Here is a 21,609-nt window from a genome sequence, read left to right as displayed (position 1 = left end):
TACTTTAAAACTTAAGACTAAATACATTTCATAAAATGATAAATGAAGACGCTCTGACAGTTACCAGGTACAGGAGTCAGGGGTTTTCTCTTAGAGCAAGTTTTCTGGTACTTTGTGCAAGGAGCTGTTATCTACTGAGTAATTACAGCCTGGGCTTCCAGACACTTTACAGTGTTTAATGATGTGAGTCACTAAAATAAAATATAAAACAGTCAGACATTCAGACATGACCGAATCTACAGATTCATTAAAGAAAATGTATTTTTATTACACCAGCAAGACAACATTCTACAGTTAGGTCAAGCTCAGGGTCAGAATTTTAACGCCTCCAAACCTGAACACAATCTAAATGCACCCATCAGAGAACGTGACCAAACTGGGGCAGTGATGCACTGCATCCTCCCTCACAACCTTTTTCTGGATTGAGAATGTCTGTTGCTATAAAGCAGCTTTCTGAGCTCATCCTACAAACACAAAGCAAAGCAATACATTCAGAGACAGCAGAATGTGTCCCTCTGCTGCATGCACAAGGATATTACCTGTTCAATAGACTTACCAATGATTGCTCCATCTACTCTAGTTTCTTGTTAAATCTGAAGTGTAACACAGCATTGCAGGGGTACAAAGAGCCTTGAGGCAATCCTATGAGAACCTTTGTTTTCACCTTGGAAGAGCAGCACGTGAAAAGCACATCTTGCGCAGAGTGATCCATCTCCATCACAGTGGCCTGCAGTCTCTGACCCTGGTTCTCCTCAGCTCTACATCACTGTCACACCAGCACAGCCCCTCTGAACGCAGTGGCAGGCCTGATTTATGTTGCTCAAGTGAGAAGGCAAATCACCTGTTCTTTCCATGCCTCCATACTCAACACAGCCTGAGCTAGCTGGCCCTTCTGTTCTACCTGTTCAGAATCCATAAAGGAATCCTAAATAGGGCTGTGCTTACTTTCCCATGCATGTTCCCACTGAATGGATAAGAAGGTGACTGCAGACGCCTAAATTATTATGTTGTCACTCACAGAAAATTAGATCTACTAATTGAAGAAGTGGTGTAACTTTTAGTCAAGCCTCTGAAAGCCCTGCTGAAGTCTACTTCTGTCTAGCTGAAATGAATGACAAAATCTCAGAAGACGAGCTCTCAGACAAAAAGCATTAGACTCCATTCACTGCTTTAGCCTTGGTTTGTTGGAATTTGACAAGCAGTCCATTCATGGGTTTCAGCTTGATTTCAGACTTGGCTCTAGGTTTCCTGTAAGGCAGCATAAGGATAGGAGGCTCCTCCAGAGGGTGCTCCAGGGCAGGAAGCTGATCTGGGCAATCAGCCTTAAGCTGAGGTCAACAGCTAAGCTGGGTCTCTAAGTTTGGCCTCCTAGAACAGCCTTGTCCCCTCTCCTAAGAGTTCAAGGAGGCAGAAAATGGCACACTTCGTAGTAACCAGCATAAAATCAACCAACATTTGACACACTAGATGAAAGAAATGTCAAGCCATGAGAACACATTTTCACAATGTTGGACTTACAAACTGTGCATGCTTACAAGTCAGCCACCCACATTCAACGGTCAGTACGACAGACGCTTACAGAGACATTACATATCAGTCACGTACGGAGCAGTAGAAAATTAAACCATGTAGGTAACATATAATCTGTAACCAAATGCATGGCTTAGTCTCAGGCTTGTGCTACGTATTTTCAGTAAACATTTCAAGTCTGCCACATCAGCAGAAGAATTGCAACAGTCATTGAAACCTGTTACATCTTCACGGGTGTAGACTTGTTCTCCCATTTTCTGGCCTCCCACAGAGCACCCAATGCCAACAAGCAAGCAAGGGTGGCTTTTAAGACTTTGTTTAGGATTCCTTTCAGATGCAAGTTGTCCTCAAATAAAGAGATACATAAAAAAAATTGAATTTCATTAGGCAAAGCTGCGAAGCACTGAAGCATTTGTTTTCCCATGAGTAAGTGTTAGCTATGCAACAGTGTATCCAAATAAAAATCATTTATGTGCTAGGAAAAAAACCAAAAACCAGCTGGCACTGTGTTTGTTAGGGTAACTTGAGTCAAGAGGAACAACGTCCACTGAGTCAGTTTAAATGTTTAGATTAAATGTCTTTTAATTGCTGCTGCCATCTTCTTCCTGCTTTCTGTATGCCTTATTCAACATCTGTATTTCTTCCTGATAACCACCTCTTTCCAGGTACTGCTTTTTACTATTCTGCCGGTGAGCTTCCACGGTGTCTGGAATTGTGATGTTAATATCGCTGTCTGGATTGTTGGATGGAATGAAGAGCGAATAGGAAGCAGTTTCCCCTAAATCACATGAGACAAATCTGTTCTCCTTCCGTGAGTAGCGCAAGGATGGAGACCTTACCTGTGTGGAGGACTGGCTGATATTACTGATGATGGAAACAGTATCCAGAGCCTCTTCATTGTCACAAATTTCAAGAACCTCTAAATGAATTTTAACACTGGTGTCAGCAAATGTATTAGGACACTCCTCCGGGTTGGGGTCATGACCAACACTTTTGGATCGATAAACTTCGATCTTCTTTGACGTGGGTGTTATTTTCTGTCCTTCAGTGCTTACCTCGTATGTAGACAAAGAGAGAGTTTTTCCTGTGGGTGCCTGAAGAGACACAGTTCCTTGAAATGCACACAGAGGAATAGCCAAGGTCCCACCGGACCGCTGAAAAGAGAAAGAATGACCATTAGCTAATGCTAACTTCTGAGGCTAGAGTTTATGACAAATAATCAGTTAACTTATTTTACTGGTGAAGGCATTTCCTTGCATTACGTAGGAAGCTGGTATTTAAATTAACTGCAAGGTTTGATAAAGAGTATAAAAAAGTGTTCATAACCATGCACTTCAATATAAAAAGTGAAGTCTGAAGTGACTCAGCTACAGCTCATGGACTCTTTATGGTAACAGTCTGCTGTTAACATTTCATTGCAGCCAGTCCACAATGAGACAACTAGCATTAGCAGGCATCTCTCTAGCCAGTAATGGCAGTGACCTCCGCAAGTGTCTTCACTTAATTTCTGCTTAATTCCAACTGAGGTACTGATCTCCTGAGGCTCCTTTCAGTCAACAGAGGAGAGAGACAACAGCAGAGAACTTTACAAAAACTGGACCTCGTGCTGACAGCTTCTGTCTCCCCTGGGCACTTAACTAAATCGGGTGCCACCTACCAACCAAGCTACAATTCCTGGTACAGCTTTACAGATACCATTCCAGAATTATCGATATAGCTTTATGGAAATAAATAATAATACCAGTAGGAAATCTATAGTAAGAGTTTACAGTGACACTATAGTGGTGGTCAGAGGGCCCATCCAGGGTCTCAATCCCTCCCTCCCACATTTCACACAAGTCCAAGACACCAATATGGATTTCTCTGTAGTACAAAGCTGAATTTATCAGCAGAAAAAAAATCATACACTTGAAGGCATAGAGATAAAATTCAGTTCCAGCTCTGTAGTCCTAAAGGTCATCCTCAAACGAAGAATTCTTAGTGGTTTCAGTGAAAGAAGTGTTTCATGTGGCTGTAAATAAATGAAGGCATTACTCAAAGGAATCACCGTGTGTGCCTGCATGGAGAACAGAAGCAGTCTGCTGCTGTGTGGACTATGGTTGTTCACCCAGAGGTGAGTTGTTATGTCTTCCCCTTCACAGTGCTGCAGGACAGATCCTGCCTCTCTTCCTCACCTTACAGACTGTCATTCTTAACAGTGGAGGCCAGCCATTCAGTGACTCATGTTGGAGAGAACAAATGTACAGGCTCATTCTCACCTACTCTGCTACAGCTGGACTGCTTACTGAGAGGTGCAGGGATTTGCATCCCAAACCAACTTCTTATCCACTAAAAAAATACTACTGAAACAAACCTCAGCTTTGCCAAAGGCATATTCCTTGCCAGGCAGTGGAAGCACTGGTCCGGGATAGTGAAGATGACATGAAAGGGTGGCACTGGTCAGATGGAAACATACAAGAGAGAGACTGCTGAAACTGGGAGAAGCGGCAAAACCCAGCTCTGCTCCCACCCAGAAATGTGCACTGAGGGCACTGAAAAGCTACCAGCCAGCAAGGTGATAAAGCAAAAAAATGGCAAAGCATGACGTGGGTGGAGCAACCGGAGGGAGACAAATGGTTGATTTATCAGGATGTGGAAGTCTAAAGCTCTGAAGAGTTTGGCTAGCACTCGTATTTCTTCCTGTACAGTGCAAAGCAGGGCTGAGATGAGACAGACAGCTGCCCAGGGCAGCAAGGATGTCTCTCTGTCTGTGGATGCTGGCACAGATCTACCTGCAAATAGAAGACAGCCCACAGAAACTCTTCAATCTGGAACAATCTTTCCTTATTAAGTTACAGGGGAACACACTGAGCTCAGCCTTGGAAGCAGAAGCTCCCATGTTAGCCTCTCAGGCTACTGACCTACCCTGTGCAAACAGTGTGAATACAAAGAAGGAAGAGGAGGAATACAAAAAACTGGTCTAATATTGGCAGCAGAGAGGTGTGTGAGCACTGCTTAGGCACTGAACAGAGCCCTTCCACTTGAACCAGTCCTGCTCAGTGTTTCCAGTAATACAGAGAAAATGAGTAGAAAGAGACATCTCAGGTACTGGAAAGGTGTATTTTTTCTTAGGGAGCTGGGAAAGGCAATTACTTGCTCATTATTAAGGGCAATGCTGTGATGAGACATCCACAGAACAAGGTAGAACTTACAACCATACAGCTCAATCAAGTGACACATTCCTCACCTTCACTAAAGAGCGTGAGAAAGAAAATAGGTTTCATTGCATTAAAAATTTTGCCAGACTGTGACTTAACACATTCTTTCATCAGAGGAATCTGGCTGACAAAATGCTAGCAGCTGGGTCGCCCTGCTGGAAGGAAATCAAAGTTGTATTACTCTCCTCGACACATCTGTCACAGAGAAATGGTCCTCAAGCATTCTTCCCATGTGCGGTTATGGAGACAGTGGCTGTGCACAGAGGCAGCAAAGAACCCAGACATGACTGTCAGATCCAGCATCCCGCTGCTAACTCCCAGTTGCTGGTGGGGTACTGGGGCTCCTGGAGAGCAGCTCTGTTGGGGCAGGCACCAGCAGCCCTTGTTTTAAAGCAAGGAATAGGGCACTTTTTTACAAGCACAGTTGTACTTTCTGTAGTAATCAGGATCACTCCTCCAGGAAATATGTGAGCAGAATCATTTTCTTCTCTGTCTTCTCTCAAGGAAGCTCTAGTCCACTCATCTTCCACCCCAGATGCTTTACTAATGACACCAGAGGACAGAGCAGCAAATTCAGATCTGGGTAAGATCAAGTGGGCAAAGCCTGCTAAGTGTTCTGAGCAGTGCTCATGGAGGTGCAAGTTCAGTTTCTTTGATAGTGCAACACACCGAGCCTGGATACAATAATTTGGTAACACGCATTTAAAATGGTGCTTCCCTTGGATACTGAGATACTGCTGGGTACAAGAACTGCAGTTCTCTTCCAGCCCTCCTGGCCTCAGCAATCAACACTAGAACTCCTTGCAGGGTCAGTTAAGTGCATCTGCATTTCTGGTAGTTAATCAAGCTTGGAGTCTGAAGAACTGTCTAAAAAAGCACTTACATTATGCAGAAAGACATCAAAAGGATATGAAAAAATAGGTTAAATAAGAACTGATTACTTTGGTGCAAGGTTACATCCTGCTTTATAAAACACTACAGATTTGTCAGAGTGAATGTGAAGATGGAGGATCTGTCGGAGGGACGTGGAGGAAAACGAACACCCCCCACTTGCTGCAGTGAGCACTCGGGTTCTGGAGAGTAAGACGTTTTCCAGTGACAGTAGATTTAATGGCTCTTTCTCTGTCTGTCTTCTGTTGAGAAATCGATGTGTACTTTTTGAAGTGAAGCAGACATACCAGGTCTTATGTGCCATGTCCTGGTCACCAACCAGGAAGCCCAGAAACGGCATACTTTCAACTAGGAAAATTCCAGTAGAAATATTAGCCTTTAAAGGCACCTTTAACTCATTCTACAATCAAAAGTATGCAGAAAATTAAGTCTATTCTGATTCTTAGATCTACTTAAAGATACTTGTTCTTTACATGCACATAGGTATATGTACATAGAAGTATTTACTTACTGTCTATATATATATATGTATAGAAATACGTATCTTTTTACAATTCATGTCTTCATTTCTGAAGGGTTCCAAGTTGGAAATGCTCAAATGTTTCAATATAAAAAATCATGGCATTCCCCAACCAAAACATTCAGTAAGCCAAATCTGCCATCTCTATGCTGAAGCTGGCTTTAATTGAATCTCCTAAGATTTGCCCAGTCTCATGAAAGCTACAAACTAGCACTCAACCCCAGCTCTGCCCCCGGAGGATTATTTTCTGCAGGTTTGCATCACAGAAACATCAAGTTGGTAATTTGTGAGATTGTTGATTTCTCATGCATTTCAGCACTCAGGAGCACTGCAGGATCTCTGAGGCTGTGATGCTCACCCTGAGCTCCTGGCCAACAGGAGCTGCCATGCCTGGTGTTGCTCTGTGTGCAGAGTTCACTCCCAAGGTGTCTCATCACAGGGCACACTCCTGTGCTGTTCCTGCTGGAGGTGGCCGCTGGCTGCTCTGTCTGCTGGAATCTGGGACAGAGCTCTCACTGGAGGACTACATGTACCAGCACATGCATTTTTTAACAAGCCGAGACAGAAAATTACAATGAAGTAAATCACAAATGTACTTGTTCCTTAAGGAGTGCTGATGCATTCTGAACAGAGAAATCTCTACATAATTGATAAAGCAAATGCTTTCATTATTAAATTAAACCATCCACCTTCCAGATTTCACAGAAGAGAGAAAACAGTTGTTGCTATGAGGCAAACCTTCAGCAGCATCACTGTAGTTTCAAGGCTGGGCTCTCCTCTCCCCATTCTGGCTGATTCCAGCAGGTCCAGGTGAGCACACCCTGACAAAAGTGTAGGGGACAGAACCACACCTTGCAGCTGCTGGTCTGAGCAGGGCAGTGAGAAAGGGCTCACAAGAGTCACCCGACTTACAGCTTTCACGTGGCCCTGATGGGCCAATTAGAGTCTAGAAAAACCACAGCCTTCCCTGAAGAGAAAGTAAGTTTTTGACCTGGATTAAGTGTACACTTCCCAGGATTTCTTGGTAAGATTTGTTTCATGGAGCAAATCCCTGCAGAGCAGGTAAAGGAAAGCATCCCATCTCCATTCTCCAGACAGTTATCAGTCAGTATTTCGTTTCCTGTGACCAAAGCTGACTCTGTTCCAGAAGTGGGCTCTTAGCTAGGAAACACCTGCTAGCAACTCAAATCTAAAGTAAAAAACTGTTCAGCAACTTACATGACCTGAGTGGTGGCTTGAGTCATCCACAGCTTAGTTTGATTTTAATTACAACAAATTACTGTTGCAATACTGTAAAGGCCAGTGAAGACAAAAGGTTAACTGGGGGAAGAAAGGGAGCATGTTAACATCCTGAAATTCCAACATGATCCAAGGGAAGCAGCACATCTGGAGGATACTCCAGTGCACCGAAGATAGGATCTCTCCTCTCTGACTATGCAAAGAGAATGCATCCTCAGAATGGACACCCAAGAGTTGCTGTAGCTGCCCAGGCCTGGCTGCCTAGTGCTACCTGAGGTGCTTCGAAGGATCTGAGATGTCCTCAGAAAACTGCCAAGTGTAACACAGGACTGGAGGGAGAGCTGCAGCCTCCTGAGGCAGCCATTGGAGCATAAGGCAGTTGGTACACTGCTGCAGCCTCTCAGCTGCTTCAGTCTCCAGCACAAGTTAGTTGGTAGACTCCTTTATCACTCAATGAGTCACAGGTACTACAATACTAAGACAAATGTAACATGAGCTTTAGAGGGAGGCAGAGCTTATGTCAGTGCACATCTGTCTCTGGGAATGGCAGGAGAGCTCTGGAGTGAGCTCACAGAGCAGGAAACGTTCCCCAGTGCTGCTGAGCAGCACAGTGCAGGGTCATGAACAGGAGGCACGTTTTGCTTTGTCCTGGTCCAACACCACTTCCACGGGACCACACTGCCTTTCAAACAGAAATATCAGTACTATGAATAAAGCTCTAATGAATTTCCATTCCTAAGGACTTTGATGGAATATGAAACCCACTTAAGAAAGTTTAATTTCAGAACATTTCCAGTAAAGATTCCATCATTTCCTTTCAGAGACAATGTGTTTTCTGTTTATTTCAAAACAGAGGCTTAGTCTTCCTCTTCCCAAAATTAATTACTACAATGACTTGCCCTTTGAGAGGCCGTCTGCAGTAAATTTAGACCCAACACAGGGTGTGTCAAGAATAGACAAAGTCACCTCAGATGACCTGAAAGCCTGGATCTGTATTTGCTCTGCCCCATCTGGACAGGCCTTGGACCCAAATACAACAGAGGTACTCAAGGTAAGAATACCAGCTCTGAGGTATCAGAACTGCTGTACTCAGCTGTCTGTGCCTGAAGCAAATGAGCTCAAGACAGTCCTTCAATATTGCACTTTATATGGGAGATGCTACACTCAAATTAATACCCATTTTTTGTAGCAGCTTCAAAACCAAGCCCTGCCTTTTTCTCCACACGTGGTGAAGTTTATTTCATTTATGTACTGCCACCCTTAGAAAAAGTTCTGAGGTCATTTGCAAGCACCACTCTAAGAGCCCTTCTGCTGAGCAGCAAGCACTGTGAAGTAAATGGTGTTTATGCTTTCTAGGAAAATACAGTAATCTACAAATTTGGTAAAGAAAAGCATGAGTCCTTAATAAACAGAGAACATGCTCGCCTAGAATGTACTGGCTTTATTGGAACAGCTTTCGTTACTCCTACTCCATTAGGTGGCATTAGGATCCCTTGAGAAGAGATCACTGGTATCAGCCAGTGGCAGCTTTTTGCAGTAGTCATAAGATGGAGAAATGCCACACTGATTCTAACCACTACTTGAAGAGACAAGATGAGAATATCACCATAAATTAGCATGGATACAGTTGTATGGCTGGTGGGAAGCAAATATATTCTTCAAGTCCATTCATTGTTTACTGGAATGTTTACAGCCTACTTGGAGCAAGACAGATCCTGTATATTTATCACTGCTAAAACAACTTCAAACTCCAGACATAAAGACACAGCACTGACTTCTCCTAAGCGAAATTATGCACACAGACTTCCCCATTCTCTTTGCAAGCAACATAAATACATGCTATACATAGAGTCTTTTGAAAGAGTTTGCTTGAGGCAAACCACAGATGAGGTAATCAAGTCAAAGGAAGAAAAAATCAGTCAATAAAAGATTGCAAGCCTGACAGATTTCTATTGCCTGAAGGCTCCTAACTAGAGGCAAAAAACCATACATGGCATATTTATAGACAGTGTCTTTAGGAAAGGGGGATACACTGCTATTTTATGTGATGTTAAAGGTATCCTTCAACAATGCAGCTAAGAGAGAGTTAGAAATGACAAGGACAGTTTTTTGCTTCCCTCTCAATTACAGCTGGCCCATGCAGGTTCTGAATAAAAACACTGCCACATTCTCCCTTCATGCCATTTTCCTTCCAGAGAAATCACTGATGAAGCCAAACTTTACTCCCAGAACTGAAGGTGAGCAGACAACCAGCTACAGCATCTTCTAAGCAGCACACAGCTTCAGCAGAAAATCAAAGGCATCACATGTATTTTCTGTCACTTTACCGTCCAAAAATCTAACTCAAAGTGATGAATACCCTTTTCTCACTGCTTCCTTATGGTCTGAAAATAACAGGGAAAAAAATTCTGCTTTCAAACCATGAATTAAAACGAGCAGCCTTCTGCAAGGTACCCGCTGCTCAGAGACTGAAAAAAAAGTCAGCTGGTGCAACACTTCTCATCCCTTGTTTCCCCAGATCATCTCAGGCAAGTGAGTGGTGCCAGCCAGCTGCTGTGTCTTTCCCTGCATCCAGCACTAAATATATTCAGCCCCATTAAGAGTTACTTTCCCATGAAGTACTGGAGTGGCTGTTAGCATTGGACATCTGAAATACCAGCAGCGTTTGTGTTCACAGCTTTGTGAAGACTATGCCAAATTCCTGCTAGTTATAATGGAGTATTTACCAAATTAAAAGCGGTAATGATTGCACTTTGGGTGCTTTGGATCAGCCCCCCCCTGTTTACCAGCTCTTCTACTTACAAACTCTGGTAAAATGTGCCAGGTTTTTGGTGGGTTTTTGGTTTGTTTGTTTTTGGTCCATTTTGATAATGTTTGAATAATCAAAGGACCTATCCATACCTTCTTCTGACTTCCCCACTTCCAAATCTAAGCAGGGTTGCTGCCTGGGTTAATGTTCCCTGGTCCTGCTCCACTCACCAGCAGCCAGCTCTTCTCATCCCTTGTCCAGCTGGGCTGGAAATGAGAACCACAGTACCGCAGGGATGGGTGTAACCAGAAAATTGTCATGCTTTAAATCTGTAAAGATAAAGTCCCTCACAAAGATTCTCTGCTTGTGCTATTTTGAACCACAGAGTTCCCAGTACTGGCCAATTCCCACTTGGCTGAAACTAATTACCTTTTAGTAATCAGTTATAGTAGCTGATTAAGTTTCAGCCAAGCACACAGGCTTGCACACATTAATGCTTGAACACAGTGTAGCTGAATGGTTCAGTTCTGCTACACCACGAGCCACTCTGCATCTGTACCTGTACCAAGCTGATGGAGCAGCACCTCGAGCTTTGTGCTCAGCTCACTCTTGGATAGAGATGCACTCCTTCTCTGGGCTGGCAGGGCTCAGCGGCACCTGGCAGCACAAGGTGCCCTTAAATATGATGGACATCATGCCAGAGTTCAGCAAGATTTCAGCAGATCTGCCACTGTACAGCTTTTTGGAGTTTTGAGCAGTGGCCGGTAAGCTGCACTAACCTACCCAGTATGAAATGCCCACTTTGGGGAAGGAGGAATAGGAAATTTAAGGACTAACATTTCTACAGTAACACAAAGAACCATCATGTGATGATGACATCCATCTAACACCTCAGAAAATCTCCTGCTATAGACACAGAGCTGGAAGGAAACAAACAAGATGGCTCTGCAGGACAGAAAAGTAAGGGGATATATCTCCGGAATACTGTGTGTGGTTTGGCCTCTTGACTTCCATTAGTGATAATGGGGAAAACCCAGCTATGTCCCTACCCTGACAATGCAGCCCAAGAGGATGTTTTTGCCTATAAACACTGTGATTTACTGCACAGTGCTGCACGCAGTATTCCCACCTCTGCCTTCCTTTTGTCAGCACAGTCATTGCCATGTGCTAGTTCTGCAGCAAGACAAGATTTATGGAGGCTTTCATTTTGCTCTCACCTTTCCCACGTTGCTACAAAGACAAATTGACAGCTTTTAGGTGAAAGGGCTGAGTAAATTTACAGGAGAGTTTTAAAGAAAGGAAGAAAAAAATGGACATGACAAAGCAAGAAAGGGCTTGAGGGAGAGGTGAGAAAAGGAAATAGGTGACATTCAAACTCTTCAAGTATCGACATGCAAGAAGACGTGCCTATCATCCAAAGTCACCTGATATTTAAGTCAGCATTACAGAAACATGTCCTCATTGCAGGTGGAGGTTATGGTCTTTATAGGCCCCCCCCTAACTAAAGAACCTGTTCCATTCCATTCCATTCCATTCCATTCCATTCCATTCCATTCCATTCCATTCCATTCACTTTCTATTCTATTCAATTCAAGCACTTTACATGTATAATGCTATGCTGTTCCTTCCACATACTTCTCAGTAGCAGGGATCTATGCTCTTATGTCCCCCTCCAGCTGCCCTTGGGTCTTGTTCTGTTGAAATGAAGGTCCTGCTGCACACTCAGAGAGCAGTACTTCTACAGCAGAGCAACCTATCAGCCCCTGGCTATGAAAATAAAAGGAATCAGGAAGAAAGGGCAAACACAGGCCAAGGAAACTGCTGCATTTCTTTAGAATTGCACTATGGATAAAAACCTTTATAGAAGGAGTTCCAAGGTGGATTTTCTGTAGTAGCAGAGGTGAGTGGCTGCTTCCTCCTCTTCCCTCCCAGCCACCTGTCATTCATGTTCCCAAGTATTTGTGCTAGGAGTTTGGCAGCTCCTAACATAAACACTTCACCGAATCTGAAATAAAGGAGAGTTTATAAGCTAAAAGCACATCAGTGCTATAAGGAATGTATTTTTCCCTGCAACTACACTAGATTCTGTTTAATTTGCTGGTACTTACTGTGATCTATTTTTCAAGGCTTTCAAACCAGGTCGTAGAACAGAAATGATACACAATTTTTGTGTGAGAAAAATGCATTCTAATTTCCTGTAAGACAAATCACTGTCCTTTTTCAACAAGTATGTGCAAGGGGACTGAGGTTATGTATCCTGGGCTGCATCACAAGAAGCATGGCCAGCAGGGCAATGGAGGTGATCCTGTTCCTCTGCTCTGGGCTGTGAAACCTCACATCTGCATCCAGATGTGAAGTCCTCAGCAAAGGAGAGACACAGAGCTGTTGGAGCGCACCCAGAGAAGGGCCAGATAAACAATCCCAGGGATGGAACACCTCTGCTAAGAGGATGGGCTGAGAGCTGGGGCTGTGCAGCCTGGAGAGGAGACCTGAGAGAAGCCTGTCAGTACCTAAAGGGGCTGTAAGACAAACAGACTATTTAGCAGGGTCTGCTGTGACAGGACAAGGGGAAATGGTTTCAAAATAAAGAGGGAGACATTTAGATTGGATATAAAGGAGTTTTTTTACAACAGTGGTGGTGAAGCACTGACACAGGTTGCCCAGAGTGGTGGTGGATACTCTGATCTTGGAGACTCGCAGTCATGCTGTACAGGGCTCTGAGCACCTGACTGAGCTGTTGGTTCTTTGTTCATTGCAGGGAAGTTGAACTAGATGAACTTTAAGGTTCCTTTCCAATTTAAATGATTCTATGATTTTATGATTATATGTTTTTCTCACTAAGTTCTCGAGATGACTATCTGTACCCTCTGCTATGTGGAAATTCAGCATATAAGAACACAGTTTCCACACCACTTGCAGCTATACAGAAAATTTATCTATAATTGCTATTCTTCCTCCTACTCTAAGTTATTACAAGTTCTGCTTATTGAACAGAAAGCTGGAAGTGCTCTAATAAGAACATCTATACTTATTTCTGTCATCAAGCATTTTATAGTCTGAAACTACAGAAGATGAGGGACTTTCATCCTGTTAGGATAATCATCCATTTCCTGGTAAGATATGCTATCTTCTCCCCAGTTGGCAAGCTTAATTGGCAAAGTAAGCAGCAGTACATGATCAATAAATGCCAGAGAAAGACAACGGTGAATAATGGTGAGACAAGGAGAAAGTGACTTTTCTTAGATACTTAGGGACTACCAGGCAGACTGAACAAAAGGGAAGGCTTCTGCCTCATTTAATGTTTGGTTCAAACTGATCGTTCACTCAACACATATCTGAGAAGTGCATTAAAGGTCTTTTTAGAAGGCTTGCAGGAATTTCATACACTGTCCTTTTTCACCAGCAAAGCAAATGTCAGCACTGTGACGCTCTGAAAGCTCGTGCTCAATGTCAGAAAGAGAGAGTTCTCTAACTTAGAAGCCTTGAACTTTTATACCATAGGAGTCTGAATGCTTGTCAATTGTACACTGGGTTATAACTTGGAAAATGTCAGAAAAGTATGAATTAGGACTCCTTGTAATGCAGGTACTCAAGAAGTCTGTCCAAAAGTGACATGTAAAACCCTGGGGCAAATACAGCCAGCCACACACAGTCATTGCCAGCTACTTCCCAACAAGATGCTTTTATCTGTTCTAAGCGAAGCCACAGGTCTAGTAATTTGAAATGGCAGACATGGGAGACCAGAAAAGGAAACCTGTCTAGAAACTAAAGCAAAGAGAACCAAAGGGAGATAATGGCACACAGCAGGGTAGCAAGAACTAGTAGATTAAAAACAGGTTCAGTCATCATTTACTTTTGCCCATGAACAGTAGTTCATCGCTGCACACTGCAAGGGAGTGAACATTTGATTTTTCATGAAAGGGATGATCAATCGAATCTGAAGTATCAAACTCCTACTTTGACTCAATTTATAAATTTATAAAGTTGTGTTTATCAGAAGGAGAGGAGATTCTGCTATTTAGATGTGAAATACAACTTATACATCTTATCTACAGATGCCCAAGGGTCCAAGCAAGCTGATCTAGCTTTCAGGTCTGCCCTGCTTGGAGCAGGAGGTAGATTAATTGACTTCCAGAGGCCCCTTCCAGTTTAAAGCCTTCCACAGCTCCTTTCCTGTGGGCTTCATGCTGGATCCAGCCTTTTTCATACAGAGTGTAATGCCAAACATCTACTGAATGGCACAGAGCACAGCAGAACCCTCAGAGCTTACCTAACACATGGCTGGGCAGCCTGGCTTTGTTTTCTGGCTTCTAGCTTTGGCCTTTAGTTTCCTGCCCCTTGTTCTGCTTTAGTGGGGAAGGTTTGAGGTAGCAACAGGTATCACAAGTCAAATATGCAAGGAGAGACTGCACCCACTGTGGAGTTCACTGAACTGACATGTTGGAAAGATTATTAGAAGCTCCAGTTTTGCAGGAAAGGCAACAAAATCATGAGTTTCACCTAGCATTGCCTCCAGAAGATGCGGATCTATTAAAGCATAAAGTAATAATATATTTTTAAATGTTTTAACATCCTCCATTTTCACCCTTGGACATGTGTTTTCTGGCTGCTCACACATTATGAATTGAAAGCTGATCCTGATTCCTTTTAAACTCCACCAAGAGAAACTTCCAAAGAGCAGGCAGAACTGACTCTTCAGGTGTCTTAGCCAATTTACAGCAACACTAAAAAACTGTGTCTATGTCGCATATAAAACATTAAAATGATGCACTTATATGCACACAAAACCACGCTGGTTTATTGAGAGAATGGGTATACATCTACGCTGCCAGAAGATCAGTATGTACATTTATAATGCAGAACAAAATTTTGAACTGGAGCATAAACACCAGTGCCTATGGAAGGCACACACAGCAGGTGCAGATAACACAATATGCCATTATGCTTTTACAGCCCTTAGACAACCCTGAGAGGCTTTCTAGAACCCAGTATGTGAAGAGAGCAGCATGTAAACTCCACAGGGACAAGCAGCTGCTGCACATTTCTATTTCAACTACAGATGTCAGACTGCAGGCTCACTTGGCACCTTATGCCTGTGTCTGGCCTTTGGTTGGTAACATCAGATTTTTAGGAGACAGAAAACCTCACACTCACTGCCAGTCTAACACAGCTGACAAGGGAACCACAAACAATCTTTATCTTCTTAAATTAAGAGTTTAAATATCTTTCAGCATTCAGCCTGCAGTAACTGTTGTGACATTTTCGCTTTTAAACAAATGCTGACTATATAAAACAAAACTTGGCAGTTCTCCTCTAAGGCTGTATTCTGACATGAGATAATAGCTGTCCTCTTGCTGGATCCAGTTTCAGCCTGTCATTCCACAAATGGCAGTTCTGGGCAACTCATCTCTTTACTGCTAAACCCAACTCAGAAGTTGAAGCAGGGACTCTCAGCATGGGCAGTAACAACAAGGACTGTCATGGCAGAACAAAAGTGTCTCCAACCTGAGGAAATCCCTGATTCTGCTGCTGCTGATAGGGGACATCAGCCTGACAAGGATAGGATTCCTTCCTTGAATGAGGACTCTGCACTTGGAACAAATAGTGGCTATGCAACCTGATCACCAAGAGCAAACCCAAGCTTCTGTGGTAATGGGGGTACATTCAACAAGATACATGTATAGTCTGTAGCTCCACCACTCAGGTTTGTTTTTTCAGTTCTCTCTTTTTCCAAACACAAAACATAAGCATGACTGAAATGTCACCAAGAAATACTCTTAAAAATATAAGCTTTTGGAATCACTTGGAGAGAAAAAAAACCTATTAATTAAGATGAATTAATGTAAGTGATACTGAATTCTCGCCGTATACAGATTATGCAGGTATATACAAGGTTATAATTAAAGATCTATGATCAAGGAGACAAATGAGGGAGCACTGCATGACCAGAATCTGCAATAGGTGTGAAGTTACTATAACATACAACACTGATTAAGTTTTTTACTAAAAATAAACATGCTATCAACAGAACTAACAGAAACTTCAGTGTAAGCAAAAGTACAGTAACTCTTATTGCCAGAAAAAAAAAAAAAATAAGGGCAAATATCCACCTTACCTGTCGAGGGGTCCTCTCCGATTTACTCCTGCACCATTCCCAGTCTGTGAGCTCTGGCTTATGGCCCTCTTCGTGCGACAGCCTCCTCTCGGGTCCCTCCACGGTCCTGCCGAGGCCCGAAGCCGCCTCTCCGCGCACCCCCGCGGCGCCGGGCTGGGCGCTGTCTGTGGTGCTGAACCCCTCCGGACCGGGCCTGGCGCTGTCCGTGCCGCCGAGCCCCGCCGAGCCAGGCCGGGCGCTATCCGTGGTGCTGAGTTCCGCCCGCGCCGCGCCCCCGCCACCTCCCCTCGGCGGCTCGCAGGGTTTCTCGCAAACCAGCAGGTTGTGGCACGACGTGGATTTACCATCGCCATCGTGGTGGTGGCTCTCCGGGGATATTCGGTAGATTCCGTAACCGTGCTGGAAGGAAAGGTTGAATTCGAAACCTCTGTGCTTGGCTGAACAAGAAGGAATGAGATGTATTGGAAAGAGTCAAAGCAGAGAATTAAAATGATATTATATATGCAATGAAACTTACATTCTAAAACATGGAATACGAGTTTAGTCACTGCTGTGCATAAAAAGGAAGAATTGTTACAAAGCCATGTCTAAGATAGCAGTGCTTTCTCAATGAACTCAGAAATGCTGTATTTCAAAGTTCAAGGGTTCCAGGAAACTGCAAGGTTTCCTGCCATTTCCATAGTGCATCATGTTTTATGGCCTACACCTAAAAGTGTACTTGAATTTTGTAGTATCTTTCCCTCCCCCCCTCCAGCCTGTTTCAGACACAGTCCTAAAGGTGAAAAATTATACAAATTGATGAAATGTTTCTGAGTACTGAAAATCAATCTTCAATACAAATACTCTTCTAAGATTACCTGAAGGGTTGTATTTTCATTTGTAATTCAAAATACAACCCCTCTGCACAGACACATGAACACCGGAGATTTATTTCACAAATAACTGTGAGCAGGAAATTTATGGGAAAGTATTATGCAGAATTTGAGCCATAAATATCACAACGTTACCCGCATTTACAGAAACCTAAAGGTGTTTTTCACTAGAGGTAAGTTCACAGAGTGACAGTTGCATTTCTCTGTTTACAGCTTCTATGAGTGTTACCACATGATCAAGTTCATTACAAAAAGGACAAAAGTCATGCAGTATGTAGAGAGACAGGCTGTGGCACGGAGAGCACATTCTCCTGCAGCTGGTTATACCTGGAGGCACAGGGAAAATCAGGCCTTCAGAAAATTCTGAAGAGGTTATCAAGTAAAGGTCTGCTGTTCTTGTTTACCTTCAGGTAATCTTTATAAACATGCAATAAATATAAAAATGTTGAGGCCAAAGATGTGGAGTATGTCCTCAGCTTTGAACTGGTTTGAATGTACTGGGATAATGACCCTCCTTGTCCCTTGTGGTTTGCTTTCCTGTGTCACTATGATTTCTATTTGCTAGCTATAGGGCAAGTGTAGAAACAGTAGCTGTTCTCCTCTTTATGATCTGCTTGCAATTAATACATTGTTTTTTCCCTGTGCCACATTTAGCAAGGTCAATGTATTTCACCAGTACAAGTTAGATTCTGGCAGATTCATCTTGGAGAGGAGCAGGGAACTAGGATTCAGAGTCCGCTAGCTTTGCTGAAAGCTCTGTCAGCAAATTGGGAACCTCACCAAGCTTCTGTGCCTCACTATCCATCAGTACCAGCTAACTTACTTTTCTCCAGCTAACTTGCAAGAATGCCATGAATCGCTTATTCTGCTCCAAATAGTGCTTATGTAATTCAGGTACTTCAGGTAAATGATTTCAAGGAACACCAAAAACTATTACTAACTTCATAACCACGTTCCAGCTGTACATCAGCCTCCCAGCCTTACTTTTGAGTTCCTCTGAAGACACAGCATATGAATTCCTCTGGCAGTTTATGATGCAGCCACAGGGGAGGTGGATCCAGTGCTCTGACAGGACAAATACTGGGGTGACGGTGGCAGCTAGCAATGTCAGAAGGAAGCTAAGTGTCTCAAATGAAAGGCTTTGATAGCCAGTGATGTGCTGGACAACCATTTGTATCTGAAAGGCAGAATATTTTGAAATTTAAATTGCTTTAGGCACATATGATATACTTCCAGGAATAAAGAGAACACGAATGTGACGCAAGTAAAACCTACAGGTTTTCACATATGTTGTATGTTCAACCTAACAAGTTGTTGTTGTTGTTGTTTTGTTGTTTTTTGTTTGTTTTTTCTAAAACACAGCTGAGAAAACATACTGTCAAAGATTCTCCTCTTCATTCTCAATTTCTTGCAAACCTCTTACTTAAGCTAAACCTTAAATACAGATGCTCAAACACTATTAATACAGGCAACTCACAGTCCAAGCACCTTAGAAGAGACTGCTGGCTCAGCCTCTGCCTGGTACTGAGGAACTCCACCTCCTGATGGGAATCAGAACTTTGTACCACCCAGGACTGTGCAGCAGATGCTCTGTGACGTTCCCTTTCAGCTGAGGGAAGACTTGATGCTGTGTCTATACATACTTCAGCCTCAGAGATAGCCCAAGCCCAAACCTACATCGCATAGCCTCAACCTCCTCTTCATAATTATTAATAAATATATCTGTTCCCAAATACACCAGTGCATGCACATTAAAAACCACCTGCCCTACCCTCATATACTCTTTGTATAGAGATTAAAACGATGCATACAAATCTCATTTTTCTAAAAAACTCTTATTTTTCAGTCAGTTCAGCAAAGGACGTGACTCACTGCTATGAGGAAGGTCATAAAAGCCAGCTTACTAATATTCACAGACCCCATAATGCTGAAAAAATGTATATCAGGCAACAGGAAACACAAAAAGGTCGACCTTATTCGTCTCTGTGCTCAGGTGACACAAATGATGTGATGATAAGAGTAACATTCTGACAAATCAGTCTCTATCAAACCTGCTGAAAAACAGTTAAATTCATGTAAAGTGGTGCAGACATATTCGAAAGGACTTTGCTGACACGGTGTATGCTACAAGGAACAACTGCAACAGCTATTGTTCATCTATTTCAATTCATGGCACATCAACTCCTGACCCACTTAAACATAAGTAAACATCACAAAAAGTAAATCAGTCTGACAATTTACCATCATTGGAAGCCAGAGAATGACTTTTGTCAATGCAAGAATCAGTGAGAATCGTTTCTGGGCAAAGCCCACTGTGAAGCTCCTGCTCTTTGCATTGTTCATGCATCGGGGCTCGAGTCCACTGCTCTCAGCCACACCTTTCCTAAAATCTGCCTTCGAGCTTAGACATGCATTTTGGAAATGCTTCAGGGTTTTATCCACAGGGTCCACAGGTGACAGGCATGGGGTGGCAGTACTGCAGCCTGCAGGTGTCCCAGGGGTGATGTAGCCTCGAGAGATTTCCTGGTAATCGATGTGTAATAGCTGTTGCTCATCTGTGCACAACAGCTGGTAAGTCAGAGGGACAGACAGCACTGTGAGGAGGCAAAAGCACAATGAGTAGACAATAAATAAGAACAAGATGTAGGAACTTGCATGGTCTGTGAAGCAACCCCAGGAGGTGGGGATGTATTTGCCCCAACCACAGAGAGGCAAAATGCAGATCAGCAAACTGACGATCCAAATGCTAACAATTGCCCATACCATGCTCACTCGTCGTTTGGAAGCACTGTAGTTCATTGTCTCAGTTTTGCTGATGCTATAGAAGTTGTAGGAAACTATAAGAGACCCTTTCAGATTGCTAGAAATGCCCTGGAATAAATATATAAGTGCTGAGGTGGTGCACAGAGGCTGAGGAAGGGCATCACTTGACCACTGCGTGAGCATGAAAATAATCACTGGCACAATGCTGATCAAATCATCTATTGACAAAGAGGTCACAATCATTGAAATTGTGGATTTATTCTGCATTCTCAGCAGGGAAACCAGAGAATAAATACTGCCCAGAAGCACTGTGAATGCAATGATAAAAGTCAAGCAAAATAGAAAGACATTCAAAGTTCTCTGCTCATTAGGTTTATCCATAATGCTATGATTTTCAGTGAGGAAGCTTGTCCCATTGAGTGACAAATTACTAGGCATTACCGACATTGTCCTTGGCAAATGCTGTTCCTTGCCTTCTCACTGACTCTGCAAGTTTTCACAAGCCGAAACCATAACTGTTAGCTCCACATCGTAAGTTTGTTTTCCTTTCTTTTTTTGTAGCACCCGGTGAAGAAATATTCCAGTTTAAGCTCCCTTGATAACCAGAATAACTCATGCTCTTGAAAAATCTGGCAACAAAGAAGTACCAGAGGTGCTGGAAAAAATACAGTTCTTCATAACCCTTTCAGTACTGGAAGATAATTAATTCAGTCTCTTCAGGTAATAGCAAGCCATTCACTTTTGACATATATCAGGCAATGTGCCTTACTCACGAGTTCAGCTGAAACGAAGGCAGAGTACCAGGTATGTTCAAGCTCAGGGAGAAACACAGTAGAAATGGGAGTCTGTTGGATTCACCCTGTGCTGATCTGAGCTGCAGGAGGGAGGAGTCAGAAGCAAGCAGGATAGCAGAGAAATGGGGAGTGAGTATCTTCCCAGACAGAGCTGCCTCTTAGCTGGATCAGTGTCCCTGCTAAGCCCCACCTCCGATGCTGACACTGAAATCCAATGCAAATACTCAGATCTGATGTCAGCCATAAATGTCATTCCCGTAAAGCCCGGGGCTGCTTCATGGCTGTGCATCAGCAGCTGGAGAGCTGCTTTTATTCTTTTGCACTTCTGTGCTCCGGGCTTAGCATGGTAAGAGCTGCGGGAGCCTTTTATGAAGATGAAACAGAAGGGTGTGCCTGCCTTGCCTTTTTGTATTCCTACTCCCACTGCAAGCGTGTGTGTATGCGTGTGCACACCATATGGATGCTAACTGTAGTTACTTAGTGACAGCCCTTTATTAATGACAGGCAACAGCTATGCACCTCAGCAAGGTGCTGCCTGTCTCTGTGGTCTATGTGGTATCTCAAGTCAGTCTGGGGTTTATAAAACTTACGTTCCCCGTGCGATTAAGATCGAAATGCTCACTGCCTGCTCTAACCACACGCCGGCAGAACTGCAGCCACATGCATTTTGGTACGTTACAGACATTTTCTCCTAACAAAGTGCAATACCAGTAGAGCTCATAAGCTGACAAAACTTACAACACTTGGACAGTAAGTAAGCAGGTAAGTTCAATGCAATCTTCTTAGAGAGCTCCACCTCTCTTTTCTTCTGGGCACTACTCTGCATTCAAATACATGGCAGAGATGCAGGAACATTTTCTGAATAAGGATTACATGGTAAGGCTGCTCTAGCTACATTGTAATGTGTGTAACACTGCAAATCCACCTGGATAGAAATCT

General features: G+C 43.2%; 1 protein-coding gene across 1 annotated transcript; it reads right to left on the bottom strand.

The window, feature by feature from the left end:
• Nucleotides 1-258: 258 nt before the first annotated feature.
• Nucleotides 259-20,438, bottom strand: GPR149 (G protein-coupled receptor 149). The gene is made up of 4 exons (XM_072344599.1): nucleotides 19,355-20,438; nucleotides 18,098-18,290; nucleotides 16,242-16,678; nucleotides 259-2,684 (listed from the first exon to the last, which is right to left on the bottom strand). The coding sequence occupies exons 1-4, from the start codon at nucleotides 20,321-20,323 to the stop codon at nucleotides 2,112-2,114; spliced, it is 2,172 nt and encodes a 723-aa protein (XP_072200700.1). The 5' UTR covers nucleotides 20,324-20,438; the 3' UTR covers nucleotides 259-2,111.
• Between the last annotated feature and the right edge of the window lie 1,171 nt (nucleotides 20,439-21,609).

This window comes from Excalfactoria chinensis, chromosome 9 (genome assembly GCF_039878825.1).
Source record: "Excalfactoria chinensis isolate bCotChi1 chromosome 9, bCotChi1.hap2, whole genome shotgun sequence".
Lineage (NCBI taxonomy): Eukaryota > Metazoa > Chordata > Aves > Galliformes > Phasianidae > Excalfactoria > Excalfactoria chinensis.
The sequence above is the reverse complement of the archived record's forward strand: the minus strand, read 5'-3'. Positions and strand labels throughout refer to the sequence as shown.